We start from the raw sequence: 18,823 nt of genomic DNA on the forward strand, positions 1-18,823 counted from the left end.
GGGCTGTACCTGCCCCCTGCACCCTCCACTCTCCTGGAGCAGCTCTGCCCTCACCAGCGCAGAGGCCTTCCCTGGTGCACTCCTGCTGCCCCCAGCCCTACTCTCAGCTCTGGCCCGGTTATCAAGTGCTCCGAGCACAATGGACCTTGCAGCCCTGCATCACAACACTAATCACACCTGCTAGGTCCTTTCCCGGAATGGGAGCATCCTGAAGGAAGGGAACTGTGTGTTTTCCAAATGGGTATCCCACAGCCTAGCACAGGACACATCAATAAGAATTCAATAAATGTATACTGAAGGAATAAACACATGAACTCCATGGATTAAAAGTCAAGATTAAAAAATGTCAGGCAAGGCTGTGGCATTCTGGGGGCTCATCAAAGACATGAATCATAACTTTTTCACTTCTGAATCCTGATAGCCAGCTAACAAGTGACGCTCCTTTTAAATGTGTAAATAAATTCAAGATGGTTTCCCTTGTGGCTCAGTGGTGGAGTCTGCTTGCCAATGCAGGGGACACGGGTTTGATCTCTGGTCTAGGAAGATCCCACATGCCTTGGAGCAGCTAAGTCTGTACACCACAACTACTGCGCCTGTGCTAGAGTGCCCGGGGACTGCAACTAGTGAGCCCATGTGCACACCTTAGAACCAGTGCTCCGCAACAAAAGAAATCACTGCAGTGAGAAGTGCACGCACCACAACTAGAGAAAAACTCACACAGCAAAGACCCAGCACAGCCAAAATAAAGAAAAATAATAATAAATTCAAGATGATAAATACTGATGTTAAGCCGTTTAGTTGTGGTCCCAACTCAACCAGTGGAAAGATTTCTGCTGAGCTAGAGGGGGTGGGGCAGTGGGCCTCAGGGGCCAGTCACCGAGGAAAATCTGGGCAGGCTTGCAAGGGTGTGTTTGTGTGAGACAACAGACACAAGAGGCCAAATACAAGAGGTGTTTACTGTAATGCATATTCCAGAAGGGTGGGGTGGGGTGGGGTTCCCCCAATCTGATCCTCCAAGGCTCTGGGGTGACTCACTCTTCCTTGGGCTCAGAGGTGGGGCTGCTATTTGTTCCCCGAGCTGGGCCCTGCTCCCCGGGGCCCTTGGCATCCCTAGCGTCTCCAGTCACTAGAGCCACATTCCTCAGATACTTCGTGTTGAAGCAGTTGACCTGTTCATCCCCAGGACTCAGTTTACAGCAGAGGGCAGAGTCTCGCCAGAAGTTACGTCGGGAACCACACAGGTCATCAATAAAGGCTGATTTCTGATGACAGAATAAAGAAGAGGTGATGGGGAGGAGGGTTGCCAAGAGTCAGGACTGGTTACTTGGATGTCCAAGTTCCCCTTCCCTCTGCTTCTACTGCTTCCTCCCTGGATCCCCCCACCCCCGGGGGCCCAGAGGGAGTGCAAGGTTGCCTTCCACAGCCAGACAGACTCCTTGTGACAGACAGATGTGACTATCTGGAAATGCCAGAGGCGCCATCATAGGTGCTTAGAGGCGGGGAGCAGGTCAGGTCAGAGACAAAGACTTTTGGAACCAAGAAAGACCTCCCCACTGGTCCTCATCATTTCTGAGGGCTGGTTTGAGGTACTCAGAGAAGCGATGGCCCACTGTGCCAGGCCTCTCCCTCCTCTGCATCCCTGGGAGAGCCCTGTCCTCACACTCACCTCCTCCTCAGCACAGCAGGCCTGCTCTGGGAACGGCAGGTCACAGCAACGGGCAGTCACTTTCTGAATCAGCCCAGGAATCTGCTTGCTATGTTGGTGGAAACGGGCAGGGGTCAGGGTCTCTGAGTGACCCCAGGCACCAAAATGGTGTTTGCAGACCATGATTTTGCTCTTCCCAATAGTGTCCCAGAGGGTGCTCCAGAAGGGAGTTTTGGGGGAAGGGAAGAGCACTGGGGAAGAACTAGGTAAGACTCACTGCTTGCTGAGAACTCTTCGGTTTCCACAGAGGTGATTCATGAGGTTGGGGGTGATTCTGCTGAGGTCAAGGGTCAAGATATCCCGGTCATAGTTTGGATAGGGAGCCCGACGGGCGAAGCACTCGTCGCGGAGGGGGCTAGGGGGGTAGTGGCAACACGAGTGGTGGTGGGTCTTTATAGCCTGCTCCCGGTCACAGTACCCATCGAGGGTATCCTCCCACTGTGGACCAGAGAAAGGCAAGTCAGACGACTGGACACTGGCCCTCCTGTCCCTCTGCTTCCCTCACTGCCTCACACGATGAGACGCGCACTCCCTGTCCCCGGTGCTGAAAGGGAAGGGCAGAGAGGCAGCTGTGGATGTGTGGGGCTGGGAAGGTGGAAGGGGTAGAAGCACAGCCGAGGTTCGGAGCCGGCCAAGGGAGATGTGCTGGAACAGCGGACGGAGAGGATCGGGTGAGGCCAGACGGGTGGACGGCAGAGAGGTGCACATGGGGGGCACTGGGTGGACACGGCCAGGATGGAGGCCACGATGAAGAGACTTGGACGAGGCACACAGTGGACGGACGGACATTCACAAGCAGGCAGATGGGCAGACGTGCTCACAGCAGGTAGCTAGGTACGTGGGTGAACAGGCCGGCGGGATCAGAGGTCTGAGACGGGTGGGCAGGCAGACAGGCTCTTGGGATGCCGAGATGCCCACTTACGGCCTTCCAGGCACAGGTGTGGTTGTTCCCCTGCCGGCAGCAGCGCTGGAACTCCGCCTCCAGCCGGGTCAGTGCCTGCAGCTGCCTTTGGATGGAGTCCGTGGCTGGGAGGTTGCGTGGCACCGAGCGGAAGCGTTTTAGGTGGCAGATATTCTTGATATTGTCCACTGTGGGTAGCCCAGGGGGAAAGGGCAGCTTGGGGCCCAAGGAAATACCAGGCTGGTGGCTGGGGCAGGCCCGGAGCTGGTAGTGTGGCCGGGGAGCTTCCTCCTGGAAGCAGGATAATCGAGCCTCCCCCTGCTTTTTGCAGCACCCGTGGGGTTGGGTCTTGACCGAAAACTCGGCCTCACAGAACCGGGTCACTGCGTCTTCCCACTAGAGTAAGAGGAGTGGGTCAGTCCAGCAGCCCACTGTCCACATTCCTGTCCTCCTCCCAGGCTCCAGAAAAGGCCCCTGGGCAGGCAAATAAGAAAGAAGCGGAGGCTGTCCTCCACGCTTCTGCACATGAGGAGGCCCAAGGGAGGGCCAATGAGAGGGACCTGAGGTTCCTGCACACCCAGGCCTAGGCCTCTAGTCCTTGAAACACACACACACAGTCTGGGGGTTAAAGGACAACCCCAGGATCAAGAGCCCAACCCTTACCACGAGTTCTGCACAGTCCAAGCGGTTTGTGGGGTTGCGACAGCGGCAGCAGCGGGAATATCCAGTCTCCAGCAAATTGAGGGTCTCACCCTGACGGCTGAGGTGGGAAAAGCCAGTCTGTGGCAGGTTCCAAGGGCCATACACCACATGCTGACGACTAGGAAGGCAGATCTGGTCCAAATTGTCCAGAGAAGGCCGCCCAGGGGGGAAGCCATCTAGTCGGTGGCCCCAGCTGCCTCGGGGTCGGCCCTGTTGGCAGTGCTGGGCTGGATTCCAGGACTCGGGCTCTGGGGGGCCGTGGTCCAAGGAGGGAGCTGGCTTTTCTAGAACAGGGAAAACAGTGGGAAGGGGGAATATGTGGAGGGACAGTGAAAGGCTGGATTAAGTTGGGAGGACTGAGAGAACTTGCAGTTGAGGAGAAAGGGCTGGGAGGATACAGAAGAAAAAGACAAGAAATGAATTTGTGGCTCTTACCTTCAGAATGACTGACTAAAAGGAAAAGAGACTTGAGTCACGCAAGGTGTCACCCTTACAGCTCCCAACCCCAAATCACGCCTGCCCACTGTGTTGCTTCCCTGGGCTCAGAATCCCTGCTCCTCACCCCACCCCCACCAGGGTCTGAGCCCTAAAGGGGCGGAGGGACAGACAAAGCTGTCAGTCATTCTCTCTCTGCTTAGATTGGAAAGTCAACTCCCCTTGATATTGGAAAGTCAACTCCCCTTGATATTGGAAAGGTGGGTCTACTGGGGTAGAAGGAGACAAGTAATCAGAAATCATGTTGGGATGGGCACCTCTAGAAGACAGGGGCCCGGCCAGTTCTCATTGATAAAAAGGAACTCAGTGGAGAAGCAAGGGAAAATAAATACTACTTTTGTGTCATTTAATCTTATAATTTTATAAAATAGGTACAAGTTCCCCAACTTCACAAATGAAGTAATAACTAAAGCTTGGAAAAGTAACTCACCCAAGGTTATTACACAGCTAGTAAGTGGCAGAGACCCCAGAGCCCATGATGTCAGTCACAGGAGGCAGGAGGGCAGAAGGGAGGCACTCGCTTACCTTCCTTCTGTTCAATAGGAACCTGGGGAGGGGCCAGCTCCTCTTGGAGGGGGATGGCTTCTTGAGGGAGAGGGGGACCCCCTGAAAGTCACCGAGGACACAAAGGAACAAGGGTCAGGCTGATGTCGGCAAGATGTGGTGGAAGGGGGCAGACGGGGAAGCACTCACCTTTCTTTTCCACGGGGAGCTGGGGAGGGGGCAGCTCCTCTTGGAGGGGGATGGCGTCCTGTGAGGGAGAGGGCTGCACTACAGAAAGGGGTGTGTGTGAGTAGCCTACCGCTTCCTCCCCTCCCCTTCTGAAGATCAAGGTGTAGGCCAGACTAGAAACCTAGAGGTGCAACTGAGACTTACCTTCACTCTGTCCCTCAAAGTGCAGGCTATGCTGGGAGGTGCGAGGGTGACCCTGGGGGAGGGCTCTGCTCAGAGGTGGGGAAGGGGGTGCAGCATAGCCTACTGGAGGCAAGAAGGCAGAAGGTCAGAGCCTGCATTTCCTCCTGGAGCCCCAGTACCATGCCACACCCCTAAATGCTTACCTTCTTGAAGGGGGTGGGTCAGGGGCTGTGGCCCCAGCTCTCTCTGCCCTGAAGCCTTGAAACCTGGAAGAGGAAGGGTGAATCAGGGGTGGTTTTGAGGGGCTCTTTCCTGGCCCTGAGTATGGGAAGGGGAGACACTGGAGGTCAGGAGCTTAGAGATGACGACCAAGACACCAGAAGTCTATTGCTCCTGCCCCAAACCCGCCTGGTCAAGACTGATTCGGTGTGATAATCTGACAGCCTCACTTCCACCAGACTCAAAGTCTTGGGTCTCCCAAGTCCTAGCCTAAAGGGACTGTGACATACGGGGCTGGGGAAGAGGCCTTAATCTTGCTTCAGTGTCTTTCCCTTCAGAGCTTCTGGGCTTTCCCCACAGTTCAGGCCTTGAGCAGGCCAGAGCCTCACCTGCCCGTCTGCTCTGCCCCCACCTACCCTGGGAACCTTGAGACACCTTCGGGCCTCTGGTGAGGAGCCCGCACAGGAGCTGATGTGCCCCGCTGCAATAGCCTCAGCTCCTCACTAGTTTAGGTCTCTTTAGGACCTGAGGAACTGCATGGTTCAGGACTCTTGAAGCAAATCACCCCCACAGCCACAGCGAAAGGACTCGCTTGTCGCTGATTTGCAGTCACGAAAGGCCAGGACTGGGAGGGACAAGACTGAGCCTCCCAGAGACAGATTATATCTATGACGCTCTCTCCAGTTTCCCACAGCAACATTCTGTTGGGCATCCAAGCAGATAATGTGTGTGTGAGCTGGGCGGGCTGTGCCTGGTCCCCTGTGGACAGGTAACACCCCCTCCCCTCCCCTCCTCATCAGGTAAGGAGTCACTGAAGGTTCCCTGGGTCAGTGCACTGGTTTTGAGCAGCCAGGGGCTCCTGGTCTTCTCTTCTGGGTAATAGGTCCCACAGACACTGCAGGTCCCTCACTCTGTGAATTTACCTGCCCTCTCTACGGTCCGTTTGACTCCAATTGTGTGTCTCGGCAGCAATCTTAACAAACCCCTCCCTTCTGTACGCCTGCTCCCCCTCCTGTTAAAGGCTCCAGCACCCAGCCCCACCACAGGCCTGCTCAGAACAGCTAGCCAAGCGGGGTACCTTTCTGCTGCTGCTGAGCCATCCAGGACGGCTGGACCCAGGCCCCCATCCAAGTGCTGGCTCCAAGCCCAACTCACCTATATCAGAGGCCACAGAACCAACAGTCAAACAGGCCAAGACCAAGGCTGCTCCAGACATGGTCCCCATCCTGGGGCAGGTACAGGTGGGCGGCCACCCAGTAGGTCCTCTCAGGCAGATCTGATTGAAGGGCCAGGCAGATGGGAGCCTGCCTGTCCAGTTGCTGTTGCTGCTATTGTGAACTTCAGGGCCAGTTCCTTCTCCTCTTTATAGGCTGCGAGAGCGAGCTCCCGCCCTCCTCAGCTTCCTGCCGTGACTCAGTCCCAGCAGCTCCTCCTCTCGCACTCACCCTGAGGCCTCCTGAGAGGACTGAGAACGGAGGTGCACCCAACTCCAGAGAAACTGATTTTGAGAATCCCAGAGCGAGAGAGGGTCCAAGGCCTTATTCTGTGCCCCAACTTCTCCGTTTGCGTGCTGCCTTCTGTGGAGAACGCATCTGACAACCTGCTGAACTGAGGTGTGCAAGCAGGGCCCTGAAGAGTTGAGACAGGAACACCCTCCAAACGGGAGCTCCCCAACCAGGGAGAGCTCTGGAATGCCCCTTCTCAAACCCTCAAGCCCCTATGACAGAAGAGAGGGAGACAGAGCCAAATTCCTTTTTATGTCCCTGTCAGGAATCAGAGATGAGGACATACACTACTAGCTTCAAGTTTACTGTTTTTATTTAACTTTTTGGCTGTACCATACAGCATGTGAGATCTTAGTTCCCTGACCAGGGATTGAACCCAAGCCCCTGCATTGAAAGCACAAAGTCTTTACCACTGGATCACCAGGGAAGTTCCCCAAGTTTATTTAGTTTCACTCTCCTCACATCCAAACAGCTATAGCTTCTCCCAGACCAAATCTCTTCGTGAAAGTAGATTCACGCCTTCACACGAGTTCTGAGGAGTCTGAGGGACTCCAGACCTGTCAGTTAAGGCATGGCTGGCGGCTCCTGCAGATCTCTGCCACATCTATACACAAATGCTCAGAAAACTTCTTCAGCATTTGGGACCCTGGTGTCCTGCAGCTCCAGTAGCCGCTGTACAGCCTCGGCCAAGTCCCGTTCTCCAAGTCGACGATTATCTCGAGTCCGAATGTTCACTGTTCTCTTACTCTGCTCTCTCTGGCCAACCACTGCAGGAAGAGGGAGGTCTGGGAATCTTAGGAAAAGTGTATCCAAAAGGAGAGGATATCCTCCTTTTGCTGTGCAGAAATCTTTAGGAAAAGCAGAGCTCAGACATGGTTCCGGGAAAGGATATATTTAGCTATCTCTTGCTCTCCAGTTCCCTGGTCTTCCTGAAAGATTCCAGACATTTTCTTACATGCCTTATCACTTCCACTCAGGAGCCCAGGGGTAAGAGACAGTACGGTCAGTCAAAGAAAGACAAACACATCAAGAAGCAGATCCAGAGAGAAAAGTGTCTGTGTGTGTGCATGTACATTAGAGAAAGGGGACGGTGGCAGGGTGGGAGACACGTTATATAAGTCCATGGGGTCATGGCATAGCTTTTGCCAAGACTGGCAGGATGGGTAGGTGTGTGAAGTTGCTCAGTTGTATCCAACTCTTTGTGACCCCATGGACTGTAGCCTACCAGACTCCTCCGTCCATGGGATTTTCCAGGCAAGAATACTGGAGTTGGTTGCCATTGCCTTCTCCAGGAGATCTTCCCGACCCAGGGACTGAACCCAGGTCTCCTGCATTATAGGCAGATGCTTTACTGTTTGAGCCACCAGGGAAGTGGGTGTGTAAAACTAGAGAATCAGGTAATCTGGCTGAGAAATCTCTACTTCTTGCCTTCAAGACAGAGCTCTGAATCTTGGAAAAATGAAAAAAGGCACACAGTTGGCTTAGGCTTTTTCCCTTATGGCCCTTTTCTCATCCCTTAGGGCTGGCTCCACCTAGGTCTAGAGTAAACAAAACTAACTAATTAACGTCTTATTAGCCCTTCCTGTCCCTTTCTGTCTGATGCTCCCTTGACTAATTAACCTGACAGACACCAAGAGTTAGGGTGGGGGCCAGCAGAAAACTGTCCTGAGGGTCAGAGACGCAGGCCAGGGGGTGCAAGCCCCAACGGCTCAGTTGCGCTAAATCCTGGCTCCTGCCCAGCTCGGGGAACGAGCCGCAAATTACCCAAATGTACAAATGACCAGGCCTGACAGACAGGAAAGAACATACAGGCCGGGTGGAAGAGTGTAGGGCCGTGGGGCTGTGCCGACCAGGTCTTACCAAACTGAAAATTGTAGTGTGCGAGCTGAGCCCGGCGGATTCTCCGGCTGAGGGTCAGTCCCGAGTCAGCGTCCAGGTCACCGACCAGTCCCGCAGCTTGCAGGCTCTGCTGTGCCTGGGGCAGAGGGTCATTGATAGGAACTTGATTTAACGGAAGGCTGAGGAGGTGGAATATTCCAACACCAGTTTTCCTCAAGCTCCCCCACCTGCTCTTCCTTCCTCTGCCTCCAGGCTCTCCAGGTCTCTTCACGAACCCTCTTCACTCTCTACACTGAGACCCCTCTGCAGCCCCCACAGCTTCCTTGTCTGCCTCATCCTACAGCCAAGCCTCGCTGGACCCTGCCCGTTTCTAGACACCACTCTAAACCACCAACCAGCTGCTCAGCTCTAGTACTGTCCATTATCCTTACTTCTCTCTAGAAACGAAAAATAAGGACAACATTCATCCAAGGCCCCTTCTGTGCTATGCACCTTATTGTCTATTTAACATTTACTGACTTGTTTAATTTTCACAAATCTCCAGGCAAGGAGGGATTAGCTCAGTTTTCTGATGTGGAATTCCCAGCATGTAGCAATTCCCATTGCTCGTCCCGGGCCTATCAGCCCTGCATCGGCCCCCATCCTCACCTCTCTGGCATATTCCTCCTGCTCTGTCCCCACGGGGATGACCACCACCTGGAACGGGGACAGCCACAGTGGCCTGATTGAGAGAAGAGAGGAAGGCAAACTATTTATCCTGGCTCGGACCACAAGTGTGGCTGCAGAGAGCAGATTCTAGAAGGAAACAGAAGCTGGAGTCTGAAGGGGTGCAGGATCTGGAGCACACACTGCCTGGTTTGAGGGCCAGAACAGACAGGAATTGGGGTCAAAGGTCTCACCATTTTCCCCCACAGCTCTCCGCCAGCACTCCCAATATCCTTTCCACAGAGCCAAGCACAGCACGATGAATGAGGACTGGACGCTCTAGGGCCCCCGACTGCCTTGGAGGGAGATGGGGGTGGACAGAATGGAGAAGCATCACAAAATGAGCATCCGAGATTACCTTCCAGTTTCCAAGAAATCTTCAACCCTGGCAAGGGAGGGTGTGGAGGATGTGGCTAAGTTTTAAGGGTAGAAAGGGAAGTGGGCCTCCACCTAGTCTGTGAGCTGAGGGAAAAGGGGAAAGGACAAGGTGCCATACCCCTTGTACTGGAGGTCAAATCTCAGGGGCAGCTGGAAATCAAGCTGGATCGTCCCACACTGATGGGGTCGACCCAGGGCATCGCGGACGTGCACATCAATCTGGAGAAGACAGAAGGGAGGACACGCGAGAAACCAGAGCCAGTGCCCTGCACGTCCGCCCCTCTATCTACTCACATCCCGGGCTGTGTGGAGAGACACGTCACCCACGGCATCCTGCTCCACGCCACTCACTGGAGACTCTGGCAGTGGCTCTTTCCATTCAATAGTGATGTAACATTAGGGGACGTCAACACTCACATGAATGGCCCAGCCTTGCCCTGGCCTCTCAATTCCACAAGTTTCTCATCTCAGAGACCTTCACCCGAGCCTACACTGTGGCCATAACCTTCATCCCATCATCGCCCAGGATGGCTGTGCCTCTGAAACAATCCATCAGACACCTGCTCCGATTCCTGTACCCTGTCCTTCCAGCTCTGACAATTATTCCTATTAATGACTCTTCAATTTCTCAGCTCTCGGCTTTTCCCGCCTCCGTTTCTCTCCATGAAGCTATAACCACTCTTCAGGTTCCCTGGTATCGTCGTTCTTCTATCACATCCACATGACATGACAAGACTCCACCTTGGCAGCATCCTCGCTGCCCACCTGCCTGGCCCCGCAACAGAGCTGCCCCGCGTTGCCCAGCATACCGCACACTACAGATGCAAAAACAGTGACTGGCGCAAGGGGCCGCTGTGAACCTCAGCAGAAGCCGTGCTGTCGCCAGCGAGCCACGGGCGGTCCTAACCAACTCTGCGCCCTGTTCTCCTCAAGGATGCTCAAGCTTCTCCTCAATTTCCTTCTTTAGCTCCCTCATGACAACTCTACTCTTCCCCACTCCCATCTCAGCAAATGTTCCTGCCTCCTACCTTGTGGAGAATTCCAATAACTGACAGCATGAGAAAGGAAAAATGTCTCAGCTTCTGTCACCACACCTATACATTTCCTTGCACCTACCCCAGCCTTTCCTCCTATCTCCTAAACAAAGGCACAAGGGTCCTGTCTATGGAGGGCTCTGGATCCCATCTCTTACGACGTCCCACAAATGTTCCTCTACTGAAACCCCTTCTACAACTTCAACTTCTTCCGACCCAAACAGGCTCCCTCTCATCATAGCATTTAAACATCCTCAAGCAACATCTCTTTGGATCTGTCAGCTACTCTCTTTTGCCTTTATAAAAGCCAGTTCTTTAAGGTTTGTTTGCTTTGGCCACACCACGTGCGGCTTGTGGGATCTTAGTTCCCCAACCAGGGATTGAACTTGGGCCCTCAGCAGTGAAAGCGCTCAGTCCTAACCAATGGACCATCAGGAAATTCCTTAGAGCCAATGTTTTTGAAAGAGTTATATTCATTTATTCACTTCTGATTCCAACCTCCATCCCCATTTTACTGGAAAATGGCCCCTCAAAACCTAACACCCTTGGGAATTCCCTGGTGGTCCAGTGGGTTGAGATTCTACCTGCCAGAGTGGGGACACAGTTTCGATCCCTGATTCTGGAAGATTCCACATGCCCTGGAGCAACTAAACCTGTGCACCATAGTTACCGAGCCTGCACACCTCAACTACTAAAGCCCATGTGCCTAGAGCTTGTGCTCGGCAATGAGAACCCACTGCAGTGAGAAGACGGCACACTGAAACACTGCAGTGAAGAAGAGCCTCTGATCGCCACAACTAGAGAAAAGGCTCATGCAGTGACCAAGACCCAGTGCAGCCAAAATTAATTAATCAAACAAACAAACCTAACAGCTTTTTCACTATATCCAGCAGGCACTTTTCAGGCCTTTTTTCACTGATTTCTTTCACCTCTTTCAACCTGCCATGTCACTCCTCGACCCAGCCTCTGCCTACAATGTTCCCTCCTGAGACCTCTTTTTACTTAACCAACAATTACTTTTCAGATTAGAAAGAGATTCCTACAGGAAACCTTTTCTGACCCTCCAGAGTAACATGCTCCCTTAGTACCTACACAGTACTGATCCCATGGTGCTGAAAATGCCTTCTTTACCTCCCAGAAGCTTCACCAGGAAGGAAATAAGGGCAGGAAATGTATTGCTTTTCTTTACATCCTACACAAGTTTAAACACATTCCTTTGTATCTATTAAACATTTAATAAAACAAAACCAGAAGATGAGTAAGTAAGACTCTAATCTGGGTCCCCAGCTTACCTTAGGCCCATAGAATGCGCCATCTCCAGGGTTGAGATCCCACGGTGCTCCAAATTCTTCTAGGGCCTGCTGCAGGACCTTTAGAGAGAAGCAGACAAGAGAAGAAATATGTCGCCTTAGACTTTATAAGCAATATATCCCACTAGCCCCAGCAATGACTCTCTCAGCACCTGCCTCTACCAGGGACCCTTATTCCCACCTCCCCTCCCCTTCCATTAGACTGCTTTATCTGCCTCTGCTTCCCTACCACTTGCTCACCTGCTCGGCCTGGTCCCAAAGGCAAGGCTCTCCCAGGAAGCCAGACGGCCGGGTAGACAGTGCCATGTGGAAGGAAAAGCCAAGGATGGTGTAGACCGAGTGGAGGAAATCAAGACAGCCTCGGATCTCTGCTTGCAGCTGGAGGAATAAGGGTAGGTGAGCTGCGTGCCAGCTAGAGCTCTGGGGTCAGGGTGGTAGTTTGAGGGAAAGAAAGCAAAAACATAAAGGAAAGTTGGAGATAGAATGCAGCTGACTTATAGTATATAAAGAGGGCAGCTGAGGGTCAGGAATGTTGGCGGTTCACAAGGAGAATGAAAGGTGGTTTAGACTGCTTCAGTGGAGCTGGGGAAGGGCCACCTGATCCGGTGCACAGAAGATGTGGGCGTCATCCTGCTGGAAGCACCGAAGCCGGGTCAGGCCCCCCAGGCTGCCAGAGGCTTCAGCCCGGTGCAGGGCCCCAAAGTCGGCCAGTCGCAGGGGCAGCTCTCGCCAGGATCTGGGCCGGTGGGCGAACATTAGGCTGAGGTTGGGGTGGGGAAGAGTCAGGGCCACAGGGAAAAACTAACTCCGGAGGCCTGCTCCCCGCCCAGTCCACTTCCCTTCTTTGTACTATCAGCTGATGCCCTCTCAGGCCTCACCCTGCCTCCTGCTGAGTCCTGTTAATTCTGCCTGGTTCTCAAGTAAATTTCTCAGTAACAATAACAGACACCACTTCCTGTGCCCCTGTTCTGTGACAGGCATTGAAGTGAAAGAGGAACCTGAGACAGCAGCTCCAAACCCTTGCTATTACCCATGATGAGACCGAGGCTTAGGGAGGTATGATGATTTCCCCAAATTCACATGGGGAGATAGAGGGCAGATTCAAGACTCAAATCCAGGGTTCCAACACTATTCCAAGGTGCCTTCTATTAATATTTAGCAAACCGGCTGCCTAGCCCTAGCCCCAGAAGAAACCAGGTCTCCTGGCTCCCAGCTCACCAATGTGCAGGGCAGTTCATGGGCTTGAGGGCGAGTGTGTCTGTGGCGGGGCTGGCAGAGTGGTCGCTCTGAGAGCTGGAGGGCCTGTCCAGGCCTGGTGGCTGCAGGGCAAACATGTCTTCCCGATAATGCTCCCAGTGCCCTGACAGCTCCCAGAGCTTTGTAGAAAACAACATGGGGGTTTTCACTTCTGAGAAACCGCGGCGGGTGTACTCAGCCTGCAGAGGAGATGGGACATGGGAGACCAGAGTGACTGGGGAGCAGAGGAGGCAGGGTGGCCGCTGTGTGGCTATCCTGGGCCCTCAAGTCATGCTGATCACAGCTACACCTAGTAATTACCACACCCCCTTCTCTACACTCCCCATAGTAGACGCACTGCTCTTGATTAAGGTCACTTGCACTCTATCATTCCAGGCGGCGCTAGTGGTAAAGAACCCACTGCTGATGCAGGAGACATAAGAGATGTGGGTTCAGTCCCTGGGTTGGGAAGATCCCCTGGAGAAGGAAATAGCAACCCACTCCAGTACTCTTGTCTGGGAAATTCCGTGGACAAAGGAGCCTGGTGCGCCACAGTACCTGCGGCTGCAGTCAGCCACAACTGAAGTGACTTAGCACACGTGCACTCTACAGTATTAATGTTCAAACTTCTAATTCCTCTCTTTTAACAGTTGGATTCTTCTAGGCCCTCAGTCCCTCTCCAGTCATCTTCCCCCTGAACATGGGTCCTCCTTACCCTGATAAAAGCCACCAGTGCATTATACACCCTTGTCCCTCGAGGCAGGAAGAAGCAGCTCCCAGGGCTCAGTTCATGGAAAAAGAAGAGCTCCTGTTCCTGGAGTTGGAATCAGCAGTATCACTTCAAGGTGAAAGCAGGGCTTGAAAACCCAGAAGAGATTACTTGACAGAGTTGCTCAGTTTGTGGGATTCTGAATTTGCTCCCAACTTCACAGATCAGGTTCCCTCCTGGCTCCACAACCCTTATCATCACACCTCCTCCGCCCCCACCCCCCAGTCTCTATACCTTCCCAATGCGCCGGTGGTCCCGTAACTCTGCTTCCTCCCTCCATTCTTCCCAGGCCCTCAGCTCCTCTGCAGTGGGGAAGGAAATGCCGGACACTCTCTGCAGCGTCTCTGGGGCGCCTGGAAATCTCCACACTGATGATGAGTTCTGTGGGAGGACAGAGGGAGTCAAAGGGAAGATGAGGACTGAAGGCACCCACCCAACCTCCTTCAATCCTCAGATGATACTCTGGGCACAAGCATAGCAGGTACCCACTTGACAACAATCCCATCTCGTCTCTCTCACTTTTCCCACCATCCCCAGCAGCAGGATGCCCACCCCATCCTCCAGACAACCCCTGACATGTTTACCTCCCTAGAGGTACCTGGGCCTTGGTTTCTACACATGTACTGCTCAACTCTAACCGCATCTTGTCACCTCTGCATTCTCACCAGCACTATCTTACCAGCACCCCTGTACTTCCTTCCTTCCCCCTCTAATCAACAATGCCACAGGGAAGTAACCCTAAGCCCTGGTCAAATATTAAGTCCACCCATCCCCTTATCAAGCTCCCATACAGTCATGAGAAAACCCAATCTCCCACGCTGTTCCTGGATCCATGAAATTCAAATGCCTCTGCTTCTCGTTCCTTGAACAATAGTACTAATAAGAAACGGCCTGCATTTTATAGTACTTTTAACTTGTCCTGACTTTCTCTTGTGTTAGTTGGTTTTGTGCCTATGATACGGCCCCACTGGCAGGACAAGAATTAACAGCCTCATTTTACAGCTGGGGACCATGGGCAAGGAGATTCACCCAAGGCCACACACTTATCAGTGGCAGAGACAGAACTCAGAGCAGATGCCTAGGTTTTCAGTCCAGGGTTTGCTCTGCCTATCTGCCTCTCCCCTTGCTCCCTGCTTCCTGTTCCTACTCCAACTGACAGTTCACCTTGCCCAGGATGGGTATTTTTATAAAGGGCAGGCCTCTGACTTAAACAAATATTCTCTCTGTGCCTGTCAAATGGTGTTCCACACCTGCTCTCCCCTCAGGAGTCTTCCCTAATGAACCTGTCCAGTCTGTTTATGCTCTCCTTTGCCATCTCTCTTGGTGGTAATGTCTGACTATGGAATTTGAATTGGCTTCTGGCCCCTGGCAGGGTGTCAAGTATCTGTCACTAGATGGGAAGTTTCTAGAAGGCAGGGACAAAGTTTCTTTCTCCTTCCAGATTCCTCCCTTAGCTATCAGAGCAGAGAAGGGGCTGAGAATCACCTTCCCCTTCCTCAACTCACTCCAATGAAAGCACAGGCATCTCAAGCTAACCCAGTCCTCATGACTGACCGACAGCAACTTCAGGCCTCCAATCTGTCCAGTATGCCGAAGGTGGGGGCCTCTGCACAGGTCAACCAGCATGCCACACCTGGGAGAAGGAAGGGGCCAGTGAGTGGTTTCCAAATTCTTGAGTTTCTAAGTTTCTCCCTCTCAGGGTATTTAGCTGACAGAAAGAGATGCAAAGAACTGCTCCACAGAGAGAGCAGTGAGAGATAAACGTCAGTGCCATTCCTTTGGAGCACCGCGGCCTCTCTTCTTCCCCTACGCCAGCCCTGGCCTTCCTTAGCACAGCCCCACCTCTCCCTGTTCCTCTCAGCGTCCGCAGCTCTCACCCATACACTGTTGCTGTTGGGCCTGTCACCTTCTCCTCAATCACGCGAAGCTTAAAGGGGTTATCCTGGAAGAAGGGGAGAGTGAGGACAAGCCTTTATTCTCACAGAGACATCCCGGAGAGAGCCACTCCTCCCCTCACACCTCTCGATCATTCTCCTAAACCTGTGTGTCTCCACCCCACCTTGAAGAGCTGGCAAAGCTGAGCCCGGGAAGCCTCCAGTCTCCGGAAGGGCCGAGCAGCAGCTGCAAGGTCCTGGCAAATCCGTTCCAAAACAGGCAGCTCTGAGCCCTTGACTGTCCTGGAGAGATGAAGGATGGTTGGCTGGCCTCTGTCTGCTAGGGAGCAACACCTGGGTGACACACCTGGGTACTGGCTAGGGGGTGAATCCTGCCCTCCAGAAACATCTAAAGTTACTGGCAAAGACAAAGAGACTAGGGGAAAACAAATAGGAAATCAGGTTCAAAGTTTACAGCTGGTGGAAAACAGGTCTAGGTATGAAATTAAATGTTGCGGGCAGGCAATCTGGATAAACAAAACTAGAGCAACAGTAATAAGGGATGAAGTAAAACTTGAATACATAAAAGCTAGAGAGGGTAAGTTTCAAGCTGATTTAGAGAAGGAAGGACATGGACTAATAGAGACGGTGATACCAATGTCACAGCTGAGGCATGGAGGGATCCTGCCCCCAGTTTTCTTTCTCCTCCAAATTGAATGCATGAACCTCCAGAAAAGGCCTCAGAAACCATCCCAGTAAAGAAGTACAAACTTCCAGTTATAAGAGGAATAAGGCCTGCGGAACTAACATATAGCACTGTGGCTATAGTTGATAAATTCTGTATTGTATAATTGAAATTCTCTAAAAGTAGTTCTTAAGCATTCTCATACATCCAAAAAAGCATGTGATAATTTGATTATGAGAATCCTTCTACAATGTAGACATATATCAAATCACCATAACTATACTTTAAATAAATTACAACTGTATTTGCCAATTAGACCTCAAAAAAAGAAAAAAAAAAAATGGTGATATCTCTGAAAAAAAAAGCACCCCAGAATTATTCTCCTCCTTCCTTGCATTACTCACCGTTCCTTTCCTAAGAAGAAATCATGGTAAAAGCCACATTCTGTGCTTGGGCCTTGGCAGAGGACAGCACCTAGAAGCTGTTCAGCTGCTGCCCCCAGGACATGGGTACTGGAGTGCCAGAATACCTGGGTTCACAAGAAAGGAGTTCATGAGTTCATAGCCTTCTTTAACCCCTACCTCTCTGACCTCCTCAGAAAAGCTGATGTGAACCAGTTATGAGTAACTACCACAAAATGTGGCCCCTGAGCTTGGGGGTGACTGCTGAATAGTAAAAGACAAATAAACAACAACAAAACTGAATATAAAAGAAAGAAGGCCCCTAGAAGCAATGCACAGAAAAGAGTAAGCCCCACTCCTCATTGGTTTCCAGTTCCAGAGCATAGTAGGAGGTTAGTCAGTTTTCATACCATCCACGCTGACATGAAAAAGTGGAGGGGAAGCCAGGTCATGTGCCCAGTTGTGCAAGCCACACTAGAATTAAAAACGTGCCACTGATGACTTATGGGTCTCAAGAGTTGGGGGGCTAACTGGGCATATTATCTATTTTCAACTTAATTCTCTCCCTTTCACTAGCACCACTGGTCACTGCTTAACAGACCCAGGCTAAGTAAAAACTTTCATCCTAAGTTTCCAGCTTAGCCAGGACCAGTCAAGGCAAGCAATATGCCGTAAGCCTCCCAACTGCACTTGGAGAAACTGAGGCAAGGGAAACAAATGCTCGAAATGCCTACTTAAACATCTCTTAGTTTAGTAGCCACTGTATCCCTGATAAGGAAGCAGCTTACCGCTTTCCCCTGTGCAGAACCGAATGTCAGAAACCTGAGGTCAGCATCTGCCTCCAAGGGCCGCTCCAGATCATAAGGTTCTCCGTTCACTTGAGCAGCCACTGCAGTATCTGCCAGGTTTGAACTTCAGCAATGAGGAATACAGGTAAAGAAAAAGACAAGGTTACAATCCAAAGGCGAAGACAGGAACTAATCTCTTAGCAACTCCAAACCTGCAAAGAGGAAACGGGTTACGGGAGCAATAGAATTTATCATTCCCCTCCACCCTCCATGCCTAATGGAAAAAGGTCAGAGACTATGAAACTAATGCAGATTGAAAAGGAATTGGCAGGAAATGCTATTTTGAGGAGGATGGGATAAACATACAAAGTCTTTTCCCTCTCAAACTGAGAAAGAGAAAGCAGAGAGAGAAGCATTATCCTGGTAGGTGCAGAATGAGCCTAGTACCTGATCTGCTGGGCTAGTTGGTAAGGAGTTGTCTTCCATGCTACAGCATCGACTTTCTGACCTCCAGGAAGTGCTATCTTGATAGTCCGCTGTTCCTCCTGTGCCATGCTTGCTAACCTCTTTACCTGAGCAGTCCATAGCTCCTCAAAATAGCCAAGCCGCTCTACCAACCAGTGTGGAGGGGTCGGCACAGCTGCCTGGAGGGAAAGATGTTAACAAGTAACACAGGTTCCATCATTCCTTCCTGGGATTGGGACCGCGCGAAATTAGAACATTTAAGTGGCCGTGGTCCGAATCCTGGGCCTTTAAAAACACTGGGTGATACAGGGCCCTAGAGGCCAGGAGCTCTAGGCTCCCCAGGCTGCCAACACGAAGGAAAAAATGGCGCATCTAAGGGCTAGGGTAGACCGGTTGGGGGCCGCTGGGCGCGAGCAGGCGGCGTCAAGCAGGGTTAAGAGCCTACACTTTGGGGGTTCCGCTGGGCTGGGTCCAATATGGCTCGGAACTTTTGGGTACCTCACGCACCGTGTGCAGCCCGCAGGCATGTAACCCTGGGAACCGAAGCCGCCGCCACCTCTGAAACAGCCCCATTTTCCCTCAGTCCGGTCCTACATACTCAAATGATCGCCGCTTCTCCTTCGCCAGATTCCTCATTGACGTCTGGCCCAACAATATCCATGCCTATTGGTTACTACAGCTGCCACTCCAATCTGGGACCACCTCCAGGAACTCCGAGGAGGAACACCCCACGCAGCACTAGCAGCGGTGTGGGTGGTTCCGCCTGACCGGAAGACCTAAACTGTTACACACGTGGGCAATTCCAGAGACCTGCAGTTTCAAATCAAAAGAGCAGTAAGATATCCTGCGGCTTTGAGGACAGGGGCAGGAAAACTTTCCAGAATGCAAGCGGAAGAGAAACAGATCGGAAAGGGTAGTCATTTCCTTTTAACCATATTTTTACAGTCTTCACTGGCA

At 52.2% G+C, this 18,823-nt stretch overlaps 2 protein-coding genes across 5 annotated transcripts; both read right to left on the reverse strand.

The window, feature by feature from the left end:
• Positions 1-937: 937 nt before the first annotated feature.
• On the reverse strand, positions 938-6,228 carry ECM1 (extracellular matrix protein 1). 3 transcript variants are annotated; one of them, XM_040230778.1, is made up of 11 exons: positions 6,033-6,228; positions 4,862-4,924; positions 4,680-4,781; positions 4,497-4,574; positions 4,329-4,409; positions 3,744-3,758; positions 3,270-3,592; positions 2,628-3,002; positions 1,923-2,143; positions 1,667-1,754; positions 938-1,262 (listed from the first exon to the last, which is right to left on the reverse strand). In XM_040230778.1, the coding sequence occupies exons 1-11, from the start codon at positions 6,100-6,102 to the stop codon at positions 1,032-1,034; spliced, it is 1,647 nt and encodes a 548-aa protein (XP_040086712.1). In that variant the 5' UTR covers positions 6,103-6,228; the 3' UTR covers positions 938-1,031. The 3 variants fall into 3 exon arrangements, with proteins under 3 accessions (XP_040086712.1, XP_040086714.1, XP_040086715.1); XM_040230780.1 differs by lacking the exon at positions 3,744-3,758; XM_040230781.1 differs by lacking the exons at positions 2,628-3,002; positions 3,744-3,758 and having other exon boundaries at positions 6,033-6,227.
• A 562-nt stretch (positions 6,229-6,790) lies between these two features.
• Positions 6,791-18,498, reverse strand: TARS2 (threonyl-tRNA synthetase 2, mitochondrial). 2 transcript variants are annotated; one of them, XM_040230775.1, is made up of 18 exons: positions 18,374-18,498; positions 17,849-18,045; positions 17,402-17,525; positions 16,617-16,741; positions 15,713-15,830; positions 15,531-15,595; positions 15,208-15,286; positions 13,888-14,034; positions 13,600-13,698; positions 12,867-13,084; positions 12,246-12,408; positions 11,889-12,026; positions 11,631-11,708; positions 9,423-9,523; positions 9,121-9,222; positions 8,870-8,942; positions 8,243-8,357; positions 6,791-7,149 (listed from the first exon to the last, which is right to left on the reverse strand). In XM_040230775.1, the coding sequence occupies exons 1-18, from the start codon at positions 18,437-18,439 to the stop codon at positions 7,001-7,003; spliced, it is 2,157 nt and encodes a 718-aa protein (XP_040086709.1). In that variant the 5' UTR covers positions 18,440-18,498; the 3' UTR covers positions 6,791-7,000. The 2 variants fall into 2 exon arrangements, with proteins under 2 accessions (XP_040086709.1, XP_040086708.1); XM_040230774.1 differs by having other exon boundaries at positions 18,365-18,479.
• Positions 18,499-18,823: the final 325 nt, after the last annotated feature.

This window comes from Oryx dammah, unplaced genomic scaffold (genome assembly GCF_014754425.2).
Source record: "Oryx dammah isolate SB20612 unplaced genomic scaffold, SCBI_Odam_1.1 HiC_scaffold_28, whole genome shotgun sequence".
NCBI classification, from domain to species: domain Eukaryota; kingdom Metazoa; phylum Chordata; class Mammalia; order Artiodactyla; family Bovidae; genus Oryx; species Oryx dammah.